This window comes from Nannobrachium achirus, assembly GCF_963921795.1.
Source record: "Nannobrachium achirus genome assembly, chromosome: 16".
In the NCBI taxonomy this organism is placed as follows: Eukaryota; Metazoa; Chordata; class Actinopteri; order Myctophiformes; family Myctophidae; genus Nannobrachium; species Nannobrachium achirus.
The window spans coordinates 25,685,680-25,705,653 of NC_137823.1; the positions used below are offsets into that span (position 1 = coordinate 25,685,680).

General features: G+C 42.7%; 1 protein-coding gene across 1 annotated transcript; it reads right to left on the minus strand.

Annotated features, from left to right (window-relative positions):
• Window positions 1–6,102: 6,102 nt before the first annotated feature.
• LOC308300514 (mitochondrial basic amino acids transporter-like) lies at window positions 6,103–19,614 on the minus strand. Its single transcript, XM_080744362.1, has 4 exons — window positions 19,341–19,614; window positions 12,415–12,458; window positions 11,280–11,363; window positions 6,103–7,164 (listed from the first exon to the last, which is right to left on the minus strand). Exons 1-4 carry the CDS (start codon window positions 19,366–19,368, stop codon window positions 6,379–6,381), a joined length of 942 nt encoding a protein of 313 aa, XP_080600488.1. The 5' UTR covers window positions 19,369–19,614; the 3' UTR covers window positions 6,103–6,378.
• Window positions 19,615–19,974: the final 360 nt, after the last annotated feature.

The following is a 19,974-nucleotide window of genomic DNA, read 5'->3' on the forward strand; positions in this document are numbered from 1 at the left end:
AAACTACAACGTTACGTCATTCCTCGCGGTGGAGAGCTTTCCACCGCGAGTCCCGACACATCTCTCTGTTTTTACTATCAGACAGACAGGCTCTACACCCCGTTCACTGATTGGTCGATCTAGACCAGTCAGTCACGGTGTACAGGACTCCACCGTGAGTGACTATGATGTCCTGCACTTATTTTCTGACTTGAGGTGGACAGCTCTCCACCGGTGGATAGCTCTCCACCGTACACTCTGATACGGGCTTAAGGATAAACCTTTGCCCTGCATTTCTCACATCAGCCTTTTATAGCGCCACCTTTGGGCCGACTTATGTAAAACACATTTTTGAATATTACTCCTTGAGATTTTATCCAAAAATCACGCGAATCGGTACACAGTATCTCTATAGTGATGTTATCAAGTCCGATCCGTCTGATATTTCATATTCCATCCTGATTGGCTAATATTGGCTTCCAAAGTTTGCAGGATTGCTCCGTTTTTGAACAAAATGCCTCAAATCATCAACGCAGCTTGCGATTACCGTGACATTTGCCACACATATTCCCACTAGGTCAAGGAACAAATGCTACCTTTTTCACATTAGCCTGTTATAGCGCCACCAGCAGGTAGACTTTAGCAAAACACTTTTTTGGAACACAATGCTTCAAATCATGCATGCAGCGTCCGATTGCCATGAAAGATCTAAGGTGAAGAACATATGCCACCTTTTTTACATTGGCCTATTATACAGTAGCACCACCAGGATGCACGGCCTGGTGGAGACCTGTGCTCGGAAGAGCACTGCTTCTAGTTATTGCCTGTTTTTGGGGTCTTGATTCACCACAGCAATGCAATACAATACAATACAATTCAGCACTTCACTAATATTGGGCCTGAAAAAAGAAGACAACCAACCACTATAATCTAAAGTCAGTCATGTTTTATTTACCATTTGTACATATTATGATGAATAAATCCAGACAAACAGGTTAACCTTTTCAGCCTTTGAGGTATGTTACAAAAATATCAGTTAGTCTCAGTATTTGCATTCTAACCTCAGTTGTGTAACCGCTAACTGCAATGGGAGACTTTTAAAACCGCTTAAACGTAGACATTCAGGTGACCACACTGCTAACGTAGACCGAAAAATATTTTATATTATAAATATATGTACATTTCCCAACACTTTAAAACAATCTAGCGCATATCTTTTAATTACAATTCTGTACATATTGCATCTTCTCCTGTATAATTGCAAAAATGCCAATCACCAATCAAATATTACCTCTGTGAGATAGATACACTCGAATCTAAACATCCATAGGTTAAATCCAGTGATGGAACAATGACCTCATGTGGAACAGTCCCAGTTAAAGAGGTGGAATGCCAGGTAAAGGAGAATTCCGAACTACCAGTTTTCTTACCTTAATATGATGTTATAATATCCCAGAACGAGTGGTACAATTATTTTCTTCTTTAACAGGTTAAAGGTAAATCGCATATTTTTATCGCTTGTAGATATGCGTTGTTCATAATGACTAGATACTCTCCACAGTGTTTCAAAGGGGATTTTGCATGAAATCACAGGTGAAATCTCGTTTTGAAATACTTCGGCAAGTGCGGGAAAAAAATCGACTGACAGAAATAAGCGATTTACCGTTAAACCTCACCACTCACTCTCTGAGCTGTGGTGGACTCAGGATAAGGTGAAAAAAAAAGAAAACTGTACCACTCATTCTGGGATATTATAACACCAGATTAAGATACAAAAACGGGTAGTCCGGATGACTCCGGAATTCTCCTTTAATGTAACAGATAATACAGTATCACAACATCCATGTACAGTAGTTTATTCTTTCATTTTGTCATCAGCACCGCCACCCTCTTGCTGCTATAACAAGACAACTGCATTTACCTGTTGTCCCAGGTCGTACATTACTTGTCCCTGATTGGACAACTAGAAAGACAAGGACACCAGGTGAAATGTCAGTCATTACAATTGAGCAAGCTACTACTAGCATTGTGTTAATTTTAACCACTTAAACCTATATCATTTGTTGTAGGTCAAGAAGCTAACAATATGTCGCAACAGGATGCGTTGTGAGCTTATAGATGTGCTATTCTTTTTGCCAAATTTTCACCTATTGTGACATTACAGATGTTTTATAGCTGTTCTTTGTATTTTACTGTCCTCTATGTTTTGCAAAGTTGTGTAATATTCTCTGCCTTTTGGTCAGCTCACATTTGTTAAAGAGACCTTTGTCTCAATGTGATTCTTACTGGTTAAATAAAGGTTAAACATATGCCCAGAATAGGGACACTAGGGTTCAAGTGGTTAAGCATCAATGATTCTTCCAAACAAGTCAAGAGGCTGCAATCAACGAAGGTTTCCTGGAAGTGCTTGTGGTTCTCAGAGCTACAGAGTACAGCGGCGTTACATTCAACATGCTGCAGTATTTAGTGCATCTGGGACATCTGTCTTTTCCCCTCAGACATTTAGTCTTTGAACACATTGATGAGAACAAGTGGTCACTAGATCCTCAAAACTAGCTGCTTCACCACTTTGGACTCTTATTTAGTTACAAACCATTCCCATCTTCCTATTTAGGCAGATTGTACACAATCTCATTCACACTCTTTGAGACATACATACTGTATATACATGCATACATATACTGTATGTCACTGTGCAAAAAGGTTGCCACTTACAGCTGCTTGCAAAATCAGATCAAATGATTTCTCTGCTTTCATCCACACAAAATGGAGAGCAGAGTATCAAGTTTACTGGTGGGATTGAATTGCGAGGGTTGATTTCTTTTGAGGTGAGACTAGATTGCTTTGCAGGAGAAAAACATTTACATTCAGGCGAAAAAAAGACAGAAAACAGATACATATCTGATATTGACCTCACACACATGCACAGGGCACACAACCCCCACACTGACACACTCTAGCAATTAGGAACATTTAAATATGTTTAGATGATAACAAAAAACTTAAAATAAATAAATATCACATTAAAGCCCCAATGCAGATTTTTTTTTTGTATAAGTTAAAGGTTATGAATATTGTACATAAACATATTTCAAGTTTAGAACACACTGGCGCAAAAGTCCTGTCACAATAAGTCAAAACACAAATCATTTTTGTTCATAAGTCATAACCATTAGCAAAACAATATTAATGTCTAACTGATATTCTTTCGCATATAAATTCAGTCCAATCAAGACAGTGAAGATACTTTCCATTCCAATGAATGTAACATAATTCTAGACTAGGTATTTAACCACTTAAGACCCAGGGGTCTGTACTTGGTCCCATACACCAAATCTCTTGGCTGAAAATAGCCGATCTACAAGCTCACAAGTTATGATACATTGTTAGTGTGTCCCAGAATGTCTGCATGTACAGTAGTCCCACTCCCAAGTTTTCAAAAGGTGGCATATTATTTTCCTGTTCTGGTTCAGTTTGTCACAGCTTCTATAATTGGTTTGGCAGCAGAATTAGAACTGGAAGCAGATGTTTCCGGTTAAAATCTGCCAAGCCGATCAGAGGAGATTGGGAAACTGAACAGGAACAGTTAACGGGTACGCCACCATTTGGAAATACGGGACTAGTCATACAGGCATAGAAGCCTAAAGGCGAACATGGGAAGACAGCTGATTTTCACACCGACGATGCATAACTCGTGAGCTTGTAGATCGGCTAGGGACGCTAGGGTTCATGTGGTTCATATCCAGCTAAGGCCAGAATCACCCAACTTCAGTTAGTTATCAGTTATAGTAAAACAGGACACAGTTACACTTCTAACTACAAGCATCTCAAACATCCAGTACTAAAATAACCTTTGGTTCTCTCTGGTACACTAAGGTTGACTTGAAGATGTTATGTGCAATGTGAACTACTAAGTGCTGTAGTATGTGCTAATCATCAAATAATCCAGTGTGTGGTTTTAATGGTAAAGGGCTTTTCAAATGGGAAGAGACACAATGCCTGCATACTTTTATGGCTCTGCAGGGTCGCACGGCGCTCCTCATGTGAATAGACGATTTCTACGCGTCACATTATAGAAAAAGGTTAAACACAATTGAAGTCTGGCAGCGTGCTGGTGTGTGCATAAGACGCGCAGGAACTTGTCAGTTTCACAGGATTGAGCCCACTTGCCACTACACCTGTCGGATTGCCCCTGCCTCCTTACTGGCCCCAGGGACATGCTGGGCCCCTGATTCAGCCCGGGAAAAAGAGTTGTAGAGGTCCTCATTGCACGCTATTGAGAGAGAGAGATCTCGCTAACAGCGCTGCTGCTACTCAAAGATTTGCCGTTTCAGATCATTACAAGTGACAAGCCAGTGGGCCAATTACATGAGTTATATTTCGTCGTTGTCGAGTGGAAACCTTGTATGACCAAAACCGTTTGTTTTGTATTTATCATTTTACAAATGATTTAAACTAGTGAAAACAGCAGATCTACAAGAACAGAACGCCTCGCGGTGCGAGGCGTTGTGTGCTTGTAGATCTGCTGTTTTCACTACTTTTGTGCAACGGCCTTGTATGATGAAGCAGGGCTTTGCTTTGCGAAAAAAAATGTATAGGCCTACATTTGAAACTTGGAGATACCAGGTTTCTGCCTGACAGTGACGATTTACTTTGTTGGCCGCCCAGCCCCCAAAATGGAACAAAGGCCGACATTTTATTTGTATTTCTTTCCTAATGGCCGGCCTGGACCGGCCGGGAATGAACCGGCCGTTCGGGAGTTGTCCCGCTTTTCCCAGTGGCCAGCACGTCCCTGCTGCCTCCTTACAGGCCCCCTTGCCTTTCATTTTAAAACCAATTACTAGATGCGTAAGTCGCTCGCTTCCCTTGTGAAAAGGCCTTTATGGAGCGGAAATGTTTCTCACATATTCCTTGTTACTTGCTACATCCAACTTTTCTCTCTTGCTTTGCTTTTCCGAAAATACAGTAAAGTGTTAATGCTTCAACTTCTCATATAGAACACATAATTAATATAAGGCAGGGATAAAATGGTTCTTTCAAGATATAAAATAAAACAATATACAGTATACTGTATATGTATATACAGACAAAGTTAAAGATACACATGAGATAGACAGATCAACTTTCAGTTTCTACACTGGCTCAGTAACAAATCTTGAACAATGGCTCCCAAATCCATTAGAGACAAGATACAAGATTGTGTATGGTACTTCTAGGGTTTCTCTACCTTGAATCACTGTGACCATAACAGTAACCTTTAAAACTGCAGAACTGCCTTTACAGTTCAAATTAACCCTTCACTGGTCTGAAAATCAGTCTGCTTGAGTATTAGCCTACAATTTCGGAACGACTGGTCTTGTATGTAAACTGAGCCAGACTGCATTAACCATTTAAGCCCTATATACTTCCATAGTACAACAAATCAGGACTGGGCAGTGGGCATTGGGCAACATATCGATATTGTGATTTTGGATATCATACTTTAATAGCAGTAAATCACTTATTTTATACTTAAAGAAATTCTGATATTTCTGAAGATTAAAAACTCATTGACTGCCAAAACCTGAGATTCCCGAGGTATTCTCGATGTTCCAGGACACCACACCCGAGATTCCAGAGATATTTATTTTATTTCATTTAATTAAAAATAATCCAAAATCGGTCGCCGATCCGAGGTGCCTAAGTGCCCAAAACGTACTGCTTCTAGTCTGGACAGGAAACGGAAACCGATTCTCCATTATTTTGCAGGAAAAGTCAATTTCTCTGTTTCCTTTTCCTCCCTGCCGTTTCCTTCCATTGTAAACACTGCTAGCTACAGTGCTGCTAGCTCTGGAACAGTACGATGGATTCAAAATAGCGTGGCAGGGAACCCTCAAAGTCGTTTTTTTATGGTGGCAGTAAATGAGTAAGAAAAGAGATATCATCACCATATATTATCGTCACAATATTGATATCAAGGGACAGTATTTGGTCAAAAAATATTGTGATATTAGATTTTGTCCATATCACCCAGCCCTACTATGATAGCCGATCTACAAGTTCACAATGCATCGTAGCGGTGTGAGTTGTAGACAAGCCATTTTTGTTATTTTTGAAAAATTATAATTTAGAAATGTTCGCCTGTACAGTAATGACATTCCCCAAAAAAGGGACGCCAGGTTGAAAGTGGTTAACAGGCTTGTGTGTTTCTGTCTTTCTGTTCTGTGATAAAGTGCCTCAGTTGAAGTAGACCAACTCCGTAACCTCCATTATGCCTGATTTGTACTTGGTCGCACACTGTGTCGCGCACCAGAAATACTGTAGCCGATCTACAAGCTTTGTAGCTAGGCTCTGCATACTTTTAGATCTGCTATTTGTGGTGTGCGACACCGACGCGCTGCTAAACACGAATCAGCTGGTTTATACTTGGAGGCTGGAGGAGGGCTGCACCTGCTGCTGCTGTAGCTGTGCATGGTGGCTGGGAGGCGCCGGCTCGCAGTCCTTAGGCCCCAACTCCTCGCCCCGGGCGTACATCAGGACCAGCGTGACCGTGGCGAAGGTGGCGGCGTTGACGGGGAACGCCCGGAGCAGCGTGGAGGTGAGGCCTCGCGTGAACACCATGTAGCCCTCCTTCCTCACGCTCTGGCGCACGCAGTCGGCGATGCTGCTGTACTGGTTAACCCCGCCCACCCCGTCCGCCTGGAGGCGGGACTTGATCACGTCCACGGGGTACGTGGAGAGCCACGAGGCGATGCCCGACATGCCGCCGGCGAACAGCAGCTTGGGGATCATGTAGGGGTCGTCGGGCTCGCAGCCCAGGGAGCGCGTCATCACGTCGTAGGCCAGGAAGTACACCCCGAAGCCCGGCGTCTCGCGGATGAGCGTCGTCACCATGCCGCGGTTGACCCCCAAGACCCCCTCGCGCTTGTAGATGCGCATCAGACAGTCCAGGGAGTTCTTGTACAGCTTCCTCGCCGACTTCTTCTTCTCGCCGGTGCCCTGCATCTGCATGCGGGTCTTGGCCAGCTCCATGGGGCAGCAGATGACGCACTGGATGGCGCCGGCCGCCGCGCCGGCCGCAAACTGGTTCATGGGCGTGTCCTGGCCCAGCAGGCGCATGGTGTTGCCCTGGACGCCGAACACGATGGCGTTGATGAAGGTCAGGCCCATCATGGGGGATCCGATGCCTTTGTACAAACCCACAAACTGGATGGGAAAGAATCAACAGTTAGAGTCGAGGCAGAGAGAGCAACGGATTAGACACTACTGTAGATGCTCTGCCATCTTTTTTTACCGTAGTTCGGAAATCACTGCAATTGCCTCTGATGCTGAAAACACATACACAAGCACACAAGCACACACACACACGCACGCACGCACGCACGCGCGCACACACACACACACACACACACACACACACACACACACACACACACACACACACACACACATACACAGACACACACAAACCTTTTTTATAAATGTTCTCCTAGAATGAAAATAAACACGGTTAAAAATCAGGACACATCGGCTGCATAATAGCCGAAACCGATGTAATCACAAAAAAATTATAATAACTAGTCCTTACCCGTTCAAAGATATGAGCTCCGAAATGATGTGCAGTGTGTGGGTTATGGGGTGTGCACTGTGCACACAGTATATGAGGGATGGAAAGTAACTTTCTGGTGCTTGCATGATAATATGTAGGAGCATCAATGTAAGAAATACCCGTTTCGTTTAAAGGCTACAGAGATACTGTGTACCGATCTACATGACAACATCTGAAAGAGGGCCAGCCAACACCCCCCCCCCCCCCCCCCCGCCCGCCCACCCACCCACCCACACACACACACACACACACACACACACACACACACACACACACACACACACACACACACACACACACACACACACACACACACACACACACACATACACACACACGCACGCACACACACGCACACACACACACAGAGCTGGTTAAACATGTTGCCCCATGCTAGATGCAGAATAGATATGCCTCATGCTAGATGCAGAATAGATAGTAGTTACACCATAAAAATGCTAATATACAGCATATGATTTGTGAAAGTGACAAACGGGCTTCACAGTTATGTCAGGTGTGTTCATATGCTAATGGTGATGCGATTTCAGATCAATTGCTCCAGCCACTGAGGAGAAACGCTGTGACAGACAGACAGACACTCACTCAGACAGACATTCGCAAAATTATAGTATAGACTAGCCCTTACCCGTTCAAAGATATGAGCTCCGAAATGATGTGCAGTGTGTGGGTTATGGGATGTGCACTGTGCACACAGTATATGAGGGATGGAAAGTAACTTTAACTGGTGCTTAAATGATAATATGTAGGAGCATCAATGTAAGAAATACCCGTTTCGTTTAATGGCTACAGAGACACTGTGTTCCCGCCCGCCCGCCCGCCCGCCCGCACACACACACACACACACACACACACACACACACACACACACACACACACACACACACACACACACACACACACACACACACACACACACACACACACACACACACACACACAGAGAGAGAGCTGGTTAAACATGTTGCCTCATGCTAGATGCAGAATAGATATGCCTCATGCTAGATGCAGAATAGATAGTAGATACACCATAAAAATGCTAAAATACAGCATATGATTTGTGAAAGTGACAAACGGGCTTCACAGTTATGTCAGGTGTGTTCATATGCTAATTGTGATGCGATTTCAGATCAATTGCTCCAGCCACTGAGGAGAAATGCTGTTTCAGACAGACAGACACTCACTCACTCACTCACTCACTCACTCAGACATTCCGAAAATTATATGTTTGATGGCCGATATATGAACCAAACCGATATATGCGTTGGACTGAAAACATAAAAAAAGGAAACATAAATCATTACTGTAGTTATAGAGCACTGATAAGTTTGACCGTTAATCTAACCAGATGCTGAACAGATGTTTCCTTATTGTTTGACTACACTCTTAACAGTTTCCTTATTCTGCCATGACTCTTGTACATGGGAGACATAATCAAACCAACTTGAAAGAAGAATCTTAACACATTTTATTATTTCCAATATCAATAAAAGACTTAAAAGGACAACAGCAAACAACCATAATTAGAAACATAATTTGAAAAGCAGCTCTTGATGTCCGAGCAGCAGGAAAACAAAATAAATTCCTCTGTGCCTTTGCTTGTAAAAAACAAACCAAAACAAAGTCAGGCTTCATTCAAGACCTGCACACTGTAGACCTGCACTGAGCTGCATTCCAGCTAAACCACAAAACAAAAGCATCACATCCAGTCATAAGACCAGCTGTGTCTGACCTTTCAGTTTACACTGCCTCAATCACTTTAAAGAGAGACCAAAACAACTAGCCAGGGCCTTGCCTATGGCTGCAACTATTCATTATTTTCTTTTTATCAATTATTCTGTTGATTTCTTTTTTGGTTAATAAACTAATCGAGAGGCGTTTTTATAATTGACTAAATCTTTGAGTCTGATTAAAGGGGAAGACCACCCATTTTCAATATTGAACCATGTCATTAATATACCTTAGAGGAGTTGTGTGGAAATAGAAAAAAAGTTTCCCCCCTTCTGTGTTGCCTAGAACTGGATGATTGATTTTGGGGTTTGTATTGTAAAGTACAACTTGATGACATCACACCGTTGTACTTTACAATACAAACCCCAAAATCAATCCTCCAGTTCTAGGCAACACAGAAGGGGGTGAACTTTTTTTCTATTTCCACACAACTCCTCTAAGGTATATTAATGACATAGTTCAATATTGAAAATGGGTGGTCTTCCCCTTTAACGGATTAAGCCCTATTGTATACTTTGTTGTACAACGGTGTCGGTCAAAAATAGCAAAAATAGCCGGTCTGCAAGACATCAGATCCATATTTTCTGTAATCAAAATGTGTTATTTTTTTCATAATCAAAAATTGTAATACATTTGATAAACTGTTGCACCTCTACTTGGCAAGCTAATCATTGACTGCAACGGAATGTTGTTGTCTTTGCTAGTTGCTCATCACTAAAGGGAACTTCTCCCAGAAGCTACTTATTTCTTATTTCATATGAACCATTCAAGAAAGCAGTGTCATGGCTAAAACCCCTCAGATGGTTTACAAGCAAACATCCATGTCCCTTAAAATGTCATATTGTTGCTGTCGGGATAGAATCCTCTTGTCTCCATATTTAAAAAGAATGCTCTATATTTGATCATACTTACTACGGCGTTAAACTAAAAATGAATAACCAGTCAATCGCAATAGTGTTACAATGAAAACCATGTATGTAACCCAGGGGTTTTCAACTGATTGTGAACCAGGGACCAATGTTGTGTTGATTGGGGATATGGGGGCTAAGATGAGTTAAAGGTGGGTTGGCGTGGCCCTTGACTTGAAATATGCTAGTGGTCCAGAGCTCCAAAAAGGTTGAGAACCAACCACTGATCTCTTTTTCTTACTTTATCCAACCTTCCATATTGAATGTTAACTGATACTATACTGATGTGTAACATTTATGAGTGAACAAACACATGCCATTAAGCGGACACATTTCCTAATAATGATGACACCTTCTCCCTTCTTGAAATTCGTAACTCCCTTTTCTGTGGAATGTCTTGACCTCGGACTTCACAGTAACTGACTACGTTGACTCATCATCTTAGGTCACCGGGTCATTTAGTGCACGGCTTCTCAAGCAGTGGTCCATGATGGTTGGGCATGATAATTACAGTTGGTCCATGTCTGTCTTTTCTTGGCTATAGGGGTGGTCAGGGGCAGTTATTGTCTGGCTCCAACCTTGCCCTGTACAAAATACTGTTATATGATACTAATATCCTTCACGTATACCAGTTTGGCAATACCACTCTCAGGGAGAGTCGGTACAAAAGATATATTACATTTAGCTTTTACTGCCTGAAACTTCTTTTTATTACACAAATACCAAAATACTACGTTTCTCCCAAATAAAACAAAACAACATTATGAAAGGGGGAAAAAAAGAAGAATGATTTCTCGATAATGACCACCGACCCGTTTATTATCCACTTTCTCAAGGGACCGAACCCGACCCATTCATTGTCGTCAAACACACAGCAATTGTGTCTGTGCTGAAGCTTACCCAAACCTGCCCGACCCTCGGGTCAACCAGAGGGGCCTGCAAGTTGTGGGTGGGCCTGCGTATCACAACATGCAGCATACAGTAGGAATGGTTCTGATGGGGAGGCTCTGATATCTCTGGTGACTGTATTGGCATTTTCACATTTAGATACATACCGACTCCTGACGTACGATGGACTGGAAACAATGGAAGGTTCCACGGTACAGAGGCTTGTCTACATTCTGGACCTGCAGCCTCACCTGGGAAACAGACACAGAGTCACAGGTATGTCTGGGGAGATCGGAGATCTCAGATTTACAAGCTCACCGTGTCACTTTACAATGTTGCGTTGTCATGTACTATGTGCTGATAAGAGCACAACAACTGCAGACCTCTGCATCATATTCTTACCATAATCATAACCATTATGACTAAAATCATCATTTCAACCTGGCCAGATTGTATGATGTACATTATGTACATTGTGTGACACTCGGCATTTGGTCTGTGAGGCTACAGCCAAAGGCATACTCCACAGTACGACGACAGTGCCCTGTGTAAAAAACATAACTGATCTGACCCCTCCCAATGTATATATGTTCCCCATTTTCAACTGTTTTTATTTTATTTGTGACACTTGCTTTGGCAATGTAAACGTATGTTTTCTCATGCAATAAAGCTCCTTTGAATTGAATTGATCTACCAGCTCAAAACACCTGGTGTTGCGATACGTGAGTAATTAGCATAGTAATTTTCTGCGCACCCTCTCGTGATTACATCAATTTACCAGTTTTAATTGGTCCCGTGATACATGTGTCTCATGCCACGAACAGACACAAGGATGAGCATGCGCGACGCTTCCTCCACCACAGTCACAAACACTCTGATGCTAAGGTAAATGTGTTTGTTTCTTTGTTGAGCGGTGGTCACACCGTCTCCTATACGTGGCCGTGTGTGTGGGTATGTATGCGTCCGTCCGTCCGTGTATGTAGCCTGGCAGTACCTTTTCTGACCACACATGTTAAGGGAGGGGCGCTGTTGTTCACACACACACACACACACACACACACACACACACACACACACACACTCACACACACACACACACACACACACACACACACACACACACACACACACACACACACACGGGGGGGAGGGGGGGGGGGGGGGGGGTTGGTGGGTAAACCACCGCTCAGTTCACACGGGTGTGATTTTTTTTCTTCAGAGTGGTACTCCAAATAAGAAAGGAGCTAAATTTGTATTTCTTTTCTGTGGAACCGAGGGGATAATAGGAACATTTTTGCCTACCTTCACTGTGTCAAATGGGTGACCAACTAAAACTCCAGCGGCACCTAGACACAGAAAAGAGAGATGTGTGAATGACAGAACATTAATACACAATTCATATTTTGGGTTTATTTGTAGAGATGTCCGATATTGCCTTTTTTATCGATATATGCTGGCTTTTTCACACAAAAAAAAAGATAAAAAAGTACATTAAACTAAAATCATTTTATGACGTCATCAGCATGGATCTGTCTCATTTAGCGCCACCATCAGGCCGATTTTTTTCAAACACATTTTTGGACACTGCTCCTACAGATTTTGCCCTAAATCATGCAAAGCGGTACACAGAAAGCGGTACATAGTATGGCTACCATTGCCTTCTAAAGTTTGTGTATGTGAACTGACGGTCGCTTATCTCCCTATTTAGGGAGTCTTACTGGTTTCACACGATGTAAAAAATCATAATTCAGAATTGGGGGGAAAGAACGCGACCCAGGTAGGATGTGTAAATGACGTCAGACTTTGGTGCTCTATACTTTCGCAGAATGTTTACCCCAGTTATATGGACCCTGCTGGGTGTTCATATGGTTAAAGAATTTCCAGCAGCAAGTAGAGTACAGTACAGTGCAGTAGAGTATAATCATGCAGCATGAGACATGTGTTGTTGCCACAGGGAGTACGCTGCCTCATCTGTCCAGCTCATTTGGGAATAAAGGCCCAGGCAAGCATCCACCCTCAGCACTTCTCTGGACGTTACATAACCTCAGAGACTCATGCCAGAATACCCGTGTCCTGGTGCCAGGTTGGAGCTTGTCACTCGTGACTCTTTGCTGCCGTGTAACCCAACCCGACATGCCTCTCTGACCTCACCCAGGGCCTCATGAAAACTTCACTCAGCATGCCGGAGCTCCACTGACTGTCTAACCCACAACCTTAGGACACATCGTCTATTGTGAGCTTGTAGATCTGCTATTTTTTATAATGCATTTGAAAACTTGTGAAATGGGACATTGTGCATAATGAGTACTTTCTACTTTTGGTACGTTTTGATAGTGACACTTACTTTTGTGTACTTTCAAGTAAATTTGGAATTCTGGACTTTCATTTGTAACAGGGTAAATGTTTTTGTCTATTTCCCCCCAAATCGATAATTTGATTACTTAAAAAGAAGAAAAAAAAGAAAAAAAAAAAAAAAATATATATATATATATATATATATAGAGAGAGAGAGAGAGAGAGAGAGAGAGAAAGAGAGAGAGAGAGAGATTTTCGTATGTTTTGATTCAATTCAATTGATCAGTTTGATTAACTGTTGCACCCCTATACACAATCCTATTGATTTGGGGGGTAAAAACGCATCACCCTAGTAGTAAACTAGTGAACCATAGCTTGCCAGCTAATCCCGTCTAATCACCTGCATGGTCACGTGACTCAGGGTATTTGGGCCTATCAGGACACGGTCCTGGTGTAAGTAGGCTTGGCAGAGAACACAACACACGCCAGACATGCAGTGAGTTTGGGAGGAGGGAGGCGGGTCGTTGACCTCATTAAACTACTATTATTTACATCCTTGAACACAGGTCACAACAAGAAGATAACAGATGGGGAGCATTGATGATGTCATATTGGGGGTTTCCTGAATGTCACACCGCACATGTTTTAGAAGATTGGCCAATTTCCTGCATTTCCCCTCTGGGATGAATAAAGTACCTACCTACCTACCTACCTACCTACCTACCTACCTACGGTACCTACCTACCTACTATACCTAGTACCTACAGGTATATAGCTAAAGGTCTTGTTGTACGTTGTAGAGGCTATGCGTTGCGCTGAGACATTTACAGTACAGTGTACTGTAGCTGTACTGTAGGCTTAAATGAACGAAAGCTTTTCTAACATGATGCCATTAACGACATGTTTATTAGAGTCACCATTTTTGCCATTTCTTTTTAACGCTGTTAAGGTTTTCGCCTATGATGACATGGCCGAAATAGGGACGCCAGGTTGGAAGCAGTTATTTATATCCCATGGGACAGGAGGACATGGGTGTACATGCCATTGACTGGGACTATAACGCCCATTTCAGTCAGAGAACTCACACATTTGTCTCATTACAAGAGAACCATTTAAGAACAGGGAGATAAATAATATATACCCATTTAAAACCGGGAGAGCGTCTGTGTCATTTTATATTTTAGCTATATATATATAAAGCAAAATACATTTTTCAGAAAACTTAGGATTTAGAAAAGTGGTTGTCAAAAATAGCAGATATACCAGCTCACAGTGCATCACAGATGCTTGTACATCTGCTATTTTTGAACATTTTAAAAACATCTTGAAAGTGATTGAAACATTTTGTATAATTCTGAGTTTTCTGGGGATCCTTTGCACGACATATTTTCAGATGTGAGGTCCGCCGCCAAATATTGTTCAATTTGGGGGTCCTTGGCACAAAAGCGTTTGAGAACTACTGATTGCGACCGTAGGTCGCATTTACTACCAAAACCTCCCCGGGCTGTCTGTGCGTCAGTCAGTCAGTCCGTCAGTCCGTCAGTCACACTGTTGCCCTGCTCATATCTCCACAACCGTTGCCCCCATCCATGCCAAATTTTGCACACACACTCCTTCACTGCCAAACTACAACCTCCAAGGACCCCCGGAGCCCCAGGGACCCCCAGGTCCCTGGGGGACCCCCAGATGTAAAAAATGACCAAATGTGCTCACACGTCACACTTTTTCCCTGCTTATATCTCTGCACCCGTTGACCCGATCCATGCCAGATTTTACACACACACACTCCTTGCCTGCCAAACTACAACCTCCAAGGACCCCCGGAGCCCCAGGGACCCCCAGGTCCCTGGGGACCCCCAGATGTAAAAAATGACCAAATGTGCAAAAATGACCAAATGACCACCCCAACGGGGCTGCTCGCGGGGAATTCCCGGGGACCACCGACTCCTGGTGCTCCAGAACGGATGCAAAAGTGGTGGCGCCCCCAGTGGAGGACCCCCTGCCACTGCAGCGCACATAAAATGCCGTAACTCGGGCTAGGAGCGTCCGGGAGAGCCGGGGCCGGTACCTATTCGTCCGCCAAGGCAACGCGGAGACCCCACCCCTCATTTCTCACATGGCCCTATTCTAGCGCCACCTTCAGGCCGATTTTTAAAACACATTTTTGGACACTGCTCCTACAGTTTTTGCCCTAAAATCACGAATATCACTACACAGCATGTCTACACTCATGTCATCAACATGGATCAGGAAGATTTGGGAAAAACTAATTTTTGCCCTATTTGTGGAGATAAGCCACCTACGGTCGCTTATCTCCCGATTAGGGAGTCTTACTGGTTTAGAAGGCATTTGTAGAATCGGCCTCAGGCCTTAATGGGTTAAACAGACTGTCAGATTGGTCAGCTGCTTGACACGTCACATATGTATACTGTACACCCACATAGTGATGTGCATGAGTGTAAACCTCTCAAGTGTATCTGCCTGAACCAACTCGCTTGCAGGCTATGCATCACTGACTGTAAAGTTTTTGATTGGTCTGTGAATGGGTGTGTGTACTCTTCTTTAGAATGCACTGCATGCATGCGTGAGTGGGCGGGGTTTAGTGTGGCATGTGTGCACTTGGGTACCAGCTCCAAACACCCATGTCTATCTTCGGTCGCCATGCCTCAATATCTAACATATAATTTTCGGAATGTCTGAGTGAGTGTCTGTCTGTCTGAGTGTCTGTCTGTCACAGCGTTTCTCCTCAATGGCTGGAGCAATTGATCTGAAATCGCATCACCATAAGCATATGAACACACCTGACATAACTGTGAAGCCCGTTTGTCACTTTCACAAATCATATGCTGTATATTAGCATTTTTATGGTGTATCTATATCTATTCTGCATCTAGCTTGAGGCGTTTCTCCTCAGTGGCTGGAGCAATTGATCTGAAATCGCATCACCATTAGCATATGAACACACCTAACATAACTGTGAAGCCCGTTTGTCACTTTCACAAATCATATGCTGTATATTAGCATTTTATGGTGTATCTATATCTATTCTGCATCTAGCTTGAGGCATATCTATTCTGCATCTAGCATGAGGGGGGGGGGGGCGGTTGTCTGGCCCTGTTACAGATTTTGTCCAAAATCATGCAGATCGGTACACAGTATCTCTGTAGCCATTAAACGAAACGAGTATTTCTTACATTGATACTCCTACATATTATCATGCAAGCACCAGTTAAAGTTACTTTCCATCCCTCATATACTGTGTGCACAGTGCACATCCCATAACCCACACACTGCACATCATTTTGGAGCTCATATCTTTGAACGGGTAAGGGCTAGTTTAATGATACAGGGCAGAGCGTGTCCGGCACAACACATGCTTTAAATTCTTCCCAAGACGTTAGAGGACGTCCAGGAGAAATACTACTACTTGGAAACAATAACGCTGTGAATAACCCAGCATTCTTTGTGAGCACATTAGCTCAGCTATGCTAAAAGCCCTTCTGTACTGTACAATAATGTTATCTTTTCCACGAAAGCAAAGTATGTACTGTATAGTATGCACGACCAGCCCATCATGTATAGCTACATATGGGCGTGCAGGTCATCATAGCATAGGAAGAAGGGAAGTCCGCACACTGTTCTGTAGCTCCAGCGACAATTTTATTCTGTCGCTGGAGCTACAGAACAGTGTGCGGACTTCCCTTCTTCCTATGGTGTGTATTTTTGGTTCAGCACCTGAAACATTTTTTGGAGATGTGCGTGCTTCCCTCTCTGCTCTGAGAGTCTGAGGTCATCATAACAACCAGATGTTGTAGCTGTCAGTGTCAGGTGGAAACCATGTAGGCTATATATGTTCAAAACAATATTATTACGGGATGTACTGTATCAAGCATAAGTGGCTGCTCTTCAGTCACTTATAGGCTCGAGTCGATACGCCACGTTATGATGGTGGAAGCTAATACATTTTTAAACTTTTTGAGCACAATCCAGTATGCAAACTTTATTTTTCTTGCATTTTAGCTTGTGCCCTGCAACTGGCACTTTAGGGTGGGTGGATCATTTTGAGCATGTCATATTTAAAAAATAGCAAGTATCTATTGTACAAGCTCACAACACATTGCATCATGATGGACAACACTCACAGTTCTCTCGTACGCATGCATGCATGCACTTGCACTCAGAGGACCACAATGGAAATAAGTTCTCAAGCTTAATCGTGTTTTTTGACAGAAGCATTAATATGGACCATGTCACTTGTCAGTGTAATTGCATTGCGAGGGAACAGCTTGCGTCAAAGTTTATTTGCTCTTAGCTAGTGACACAAACACTGCAACAGGACCAGAAAGTAAACTTGGACCCATACAGTATAATAGCTTACGTTGAAAATGTCTCTTATTCACGGCTTTTCACCATCGCTACAAAACAAAATTACCTGCAAGTAATGGCTGGAAAATATATTCATATTATATCGATAACATGTTATGAGTCTGGGAATTCGGGATATTATAACATCATGAAGTGTTGTCTTTTCCAGGTTTTAAAGGCTTCAGTTAAAGCAATGCAATGTCCTTTTCTAAACGTATACCCTACTGTTCTGGCTTCTGTTCCATGTCATTATGGAAATATTGTTGTGAAAGCAACAATAGCCATCCCCACAATATCGTCGCAATATCGATATCGAGGAATTTGGTCCAAACTATTGTGATATTAGATTCTGTGACTGTCCATATCGCCCAGCAGCCCTAATGCAAGTCAAACACAGACAAACAGCGATTAAGGAATGTAGGTAATGTGCTCCTGCGGCGGAATTTAGAAAATGCTCTTGTAATCATGCAATGGAGTTGCATCACATTGTTGTGGGTGGTGCTGACTGGCTCTAGGCGAACACATTCAAACTAAACGGTGAGACACATCACATTGTTGTAGGTGGTGCTGTCCGACTCTTCTACAAATGCCTTCTAAATCGCCAGTTCTCACACTTTCAAGATTTTTCAAAATTATAAAAAAGAAATAGCAAATGTACAAGCTCGCAGCTGTGAGCTTGCATATCTGCTATTTAAGCCAAATAGCCAATGCAAAGAAATCTAGAACGAAACAGATGCATTCCCGGTTTTAATGCACAAGTGTGATCCATCTCTTTGTTGTAGGTGGGGCTGTCTGACTCTACAGTACATACAAACAAAATTTAAACTTAAAATCCATTTTTAACTCACAAGTGTACACTACACTCTCAGAGACAGAGTTAAATGAACAGTGAGAATTGTACTGCATATCTGTCCTGCATCAAGGAAGGGATACCAATATGTCAAAACCACATTTAAAATCTTTTTTGGGGGGGGGCTTTTATGCCTTTATTGGATAGGACACCGTCAGGTATCAATGCCTATGTGGTATGTGCCTGGACCAGTAGGCCAGCGGGCGCCCAAAAATCCTCCAAGTGTTTTAACTCGTCTAGAGTGAAGGTATCTGGTCCATTCTTTGACTCCCAGAGTAAAACACTGTCATTTAAAGTGTTCCTTAACCAACTCAATAAGGGGTAAACAGTTCATTGAATTTGGTAATTGAATAATGAGTATCTATTATAATAAAATATTAATACAAAATATATTCAGGTATTATAGTTATTATATAGGCTGTATAACACTGTTGTACGACCAACCATAAAAAACATAACATGTATTAATTATATTTAATCAGACTAATGGATTTATGATTATAAAAATCAATTTGATTTGATTGATTTGTTGTTATTATTATTATTAGTAGTAGTGGTAGAAGTAGTAGTAGTAGTAGTAGTAGTAGTAGTAGTACCTAGTAGTATACAAACCATCTAATCAATACTAGAATAATATAATGTGGACAGTTGCAGTCCCAATACTATTTCATTGTGCCAAATCACACACCAAATCAACCAAAAGACAGCTGTCACTCACCTCCAATGCAGCCAGCAAGGAAGTCCATCACCCCTCTTCAACCAACCAGCAAGCAAGCAGCGACTAATCAACTCAACTTACACTTTATGAATGGATGCTATGTATTTACACAGGCGTAACGTTATTATTACCCTTAGCTAATAGCTTGCTAGCAAGCTGAACCAAAACCGTTATAAGCGGCGTTTGACGGGCCCGCCTCGTGCTACACCCGGCGACTAATATGTGACAGATAATAAAAAGGTAAATTAGTGTGTTCTGCAATGAGTTAGGTGTGTGTTGTTGTGTCTGCAGCAGTGAGTGGGACAGAGCGCCTCCTCGACCTCCATGAACTGTAATGAATGACACTACTGTCAACGTGCAACTAACCTCACTTCACCAGGCTTTCCGCAGCACCCGTGGGATGCCATGGTCTCTATTGCGAATCAACCAGTGTGATCCGGTCTAAAGCCCGCCTACTGTATCCGGTTATTTGCACGCACACATACATCCAAAAAAACGTTTCCCTATCCGGTATAGACTCAGACCGGATCAGCAACTTGCAAAGCAACTTGATCCCAGTCTAACGTGCAGTTAAAGCCTAACGTTGTTGTCAGTCTGTCTCCACCAGGGGGGGCTGGCGATGCCTGCATCCTAT

Excerpts from the sequence above, each read along its gene's own strand:
- LOC308300514 (XM_080744362.1), bottom strand. The coding sequence starts at position 19,368 with ATGGACTTCCTTGCTGGCTGCATTGGAG. Across the intron at positions 12,459-19,340 it reads CCTTGCTGGCTGCATTGGAG|GTGCCGCTGGAGTTTTAGTT; the intron begins GTGAGTGACAGC and ends TTCTGTGTCTAG. Across the intron at positions 11,364-12,414 it reads ACCCATTTGACACAGTGAAG|GTGAGGCTGCAGGTCCAGAA; the intron begins GTAGGCAAAAAT and ends TCTGTTTCCCAG.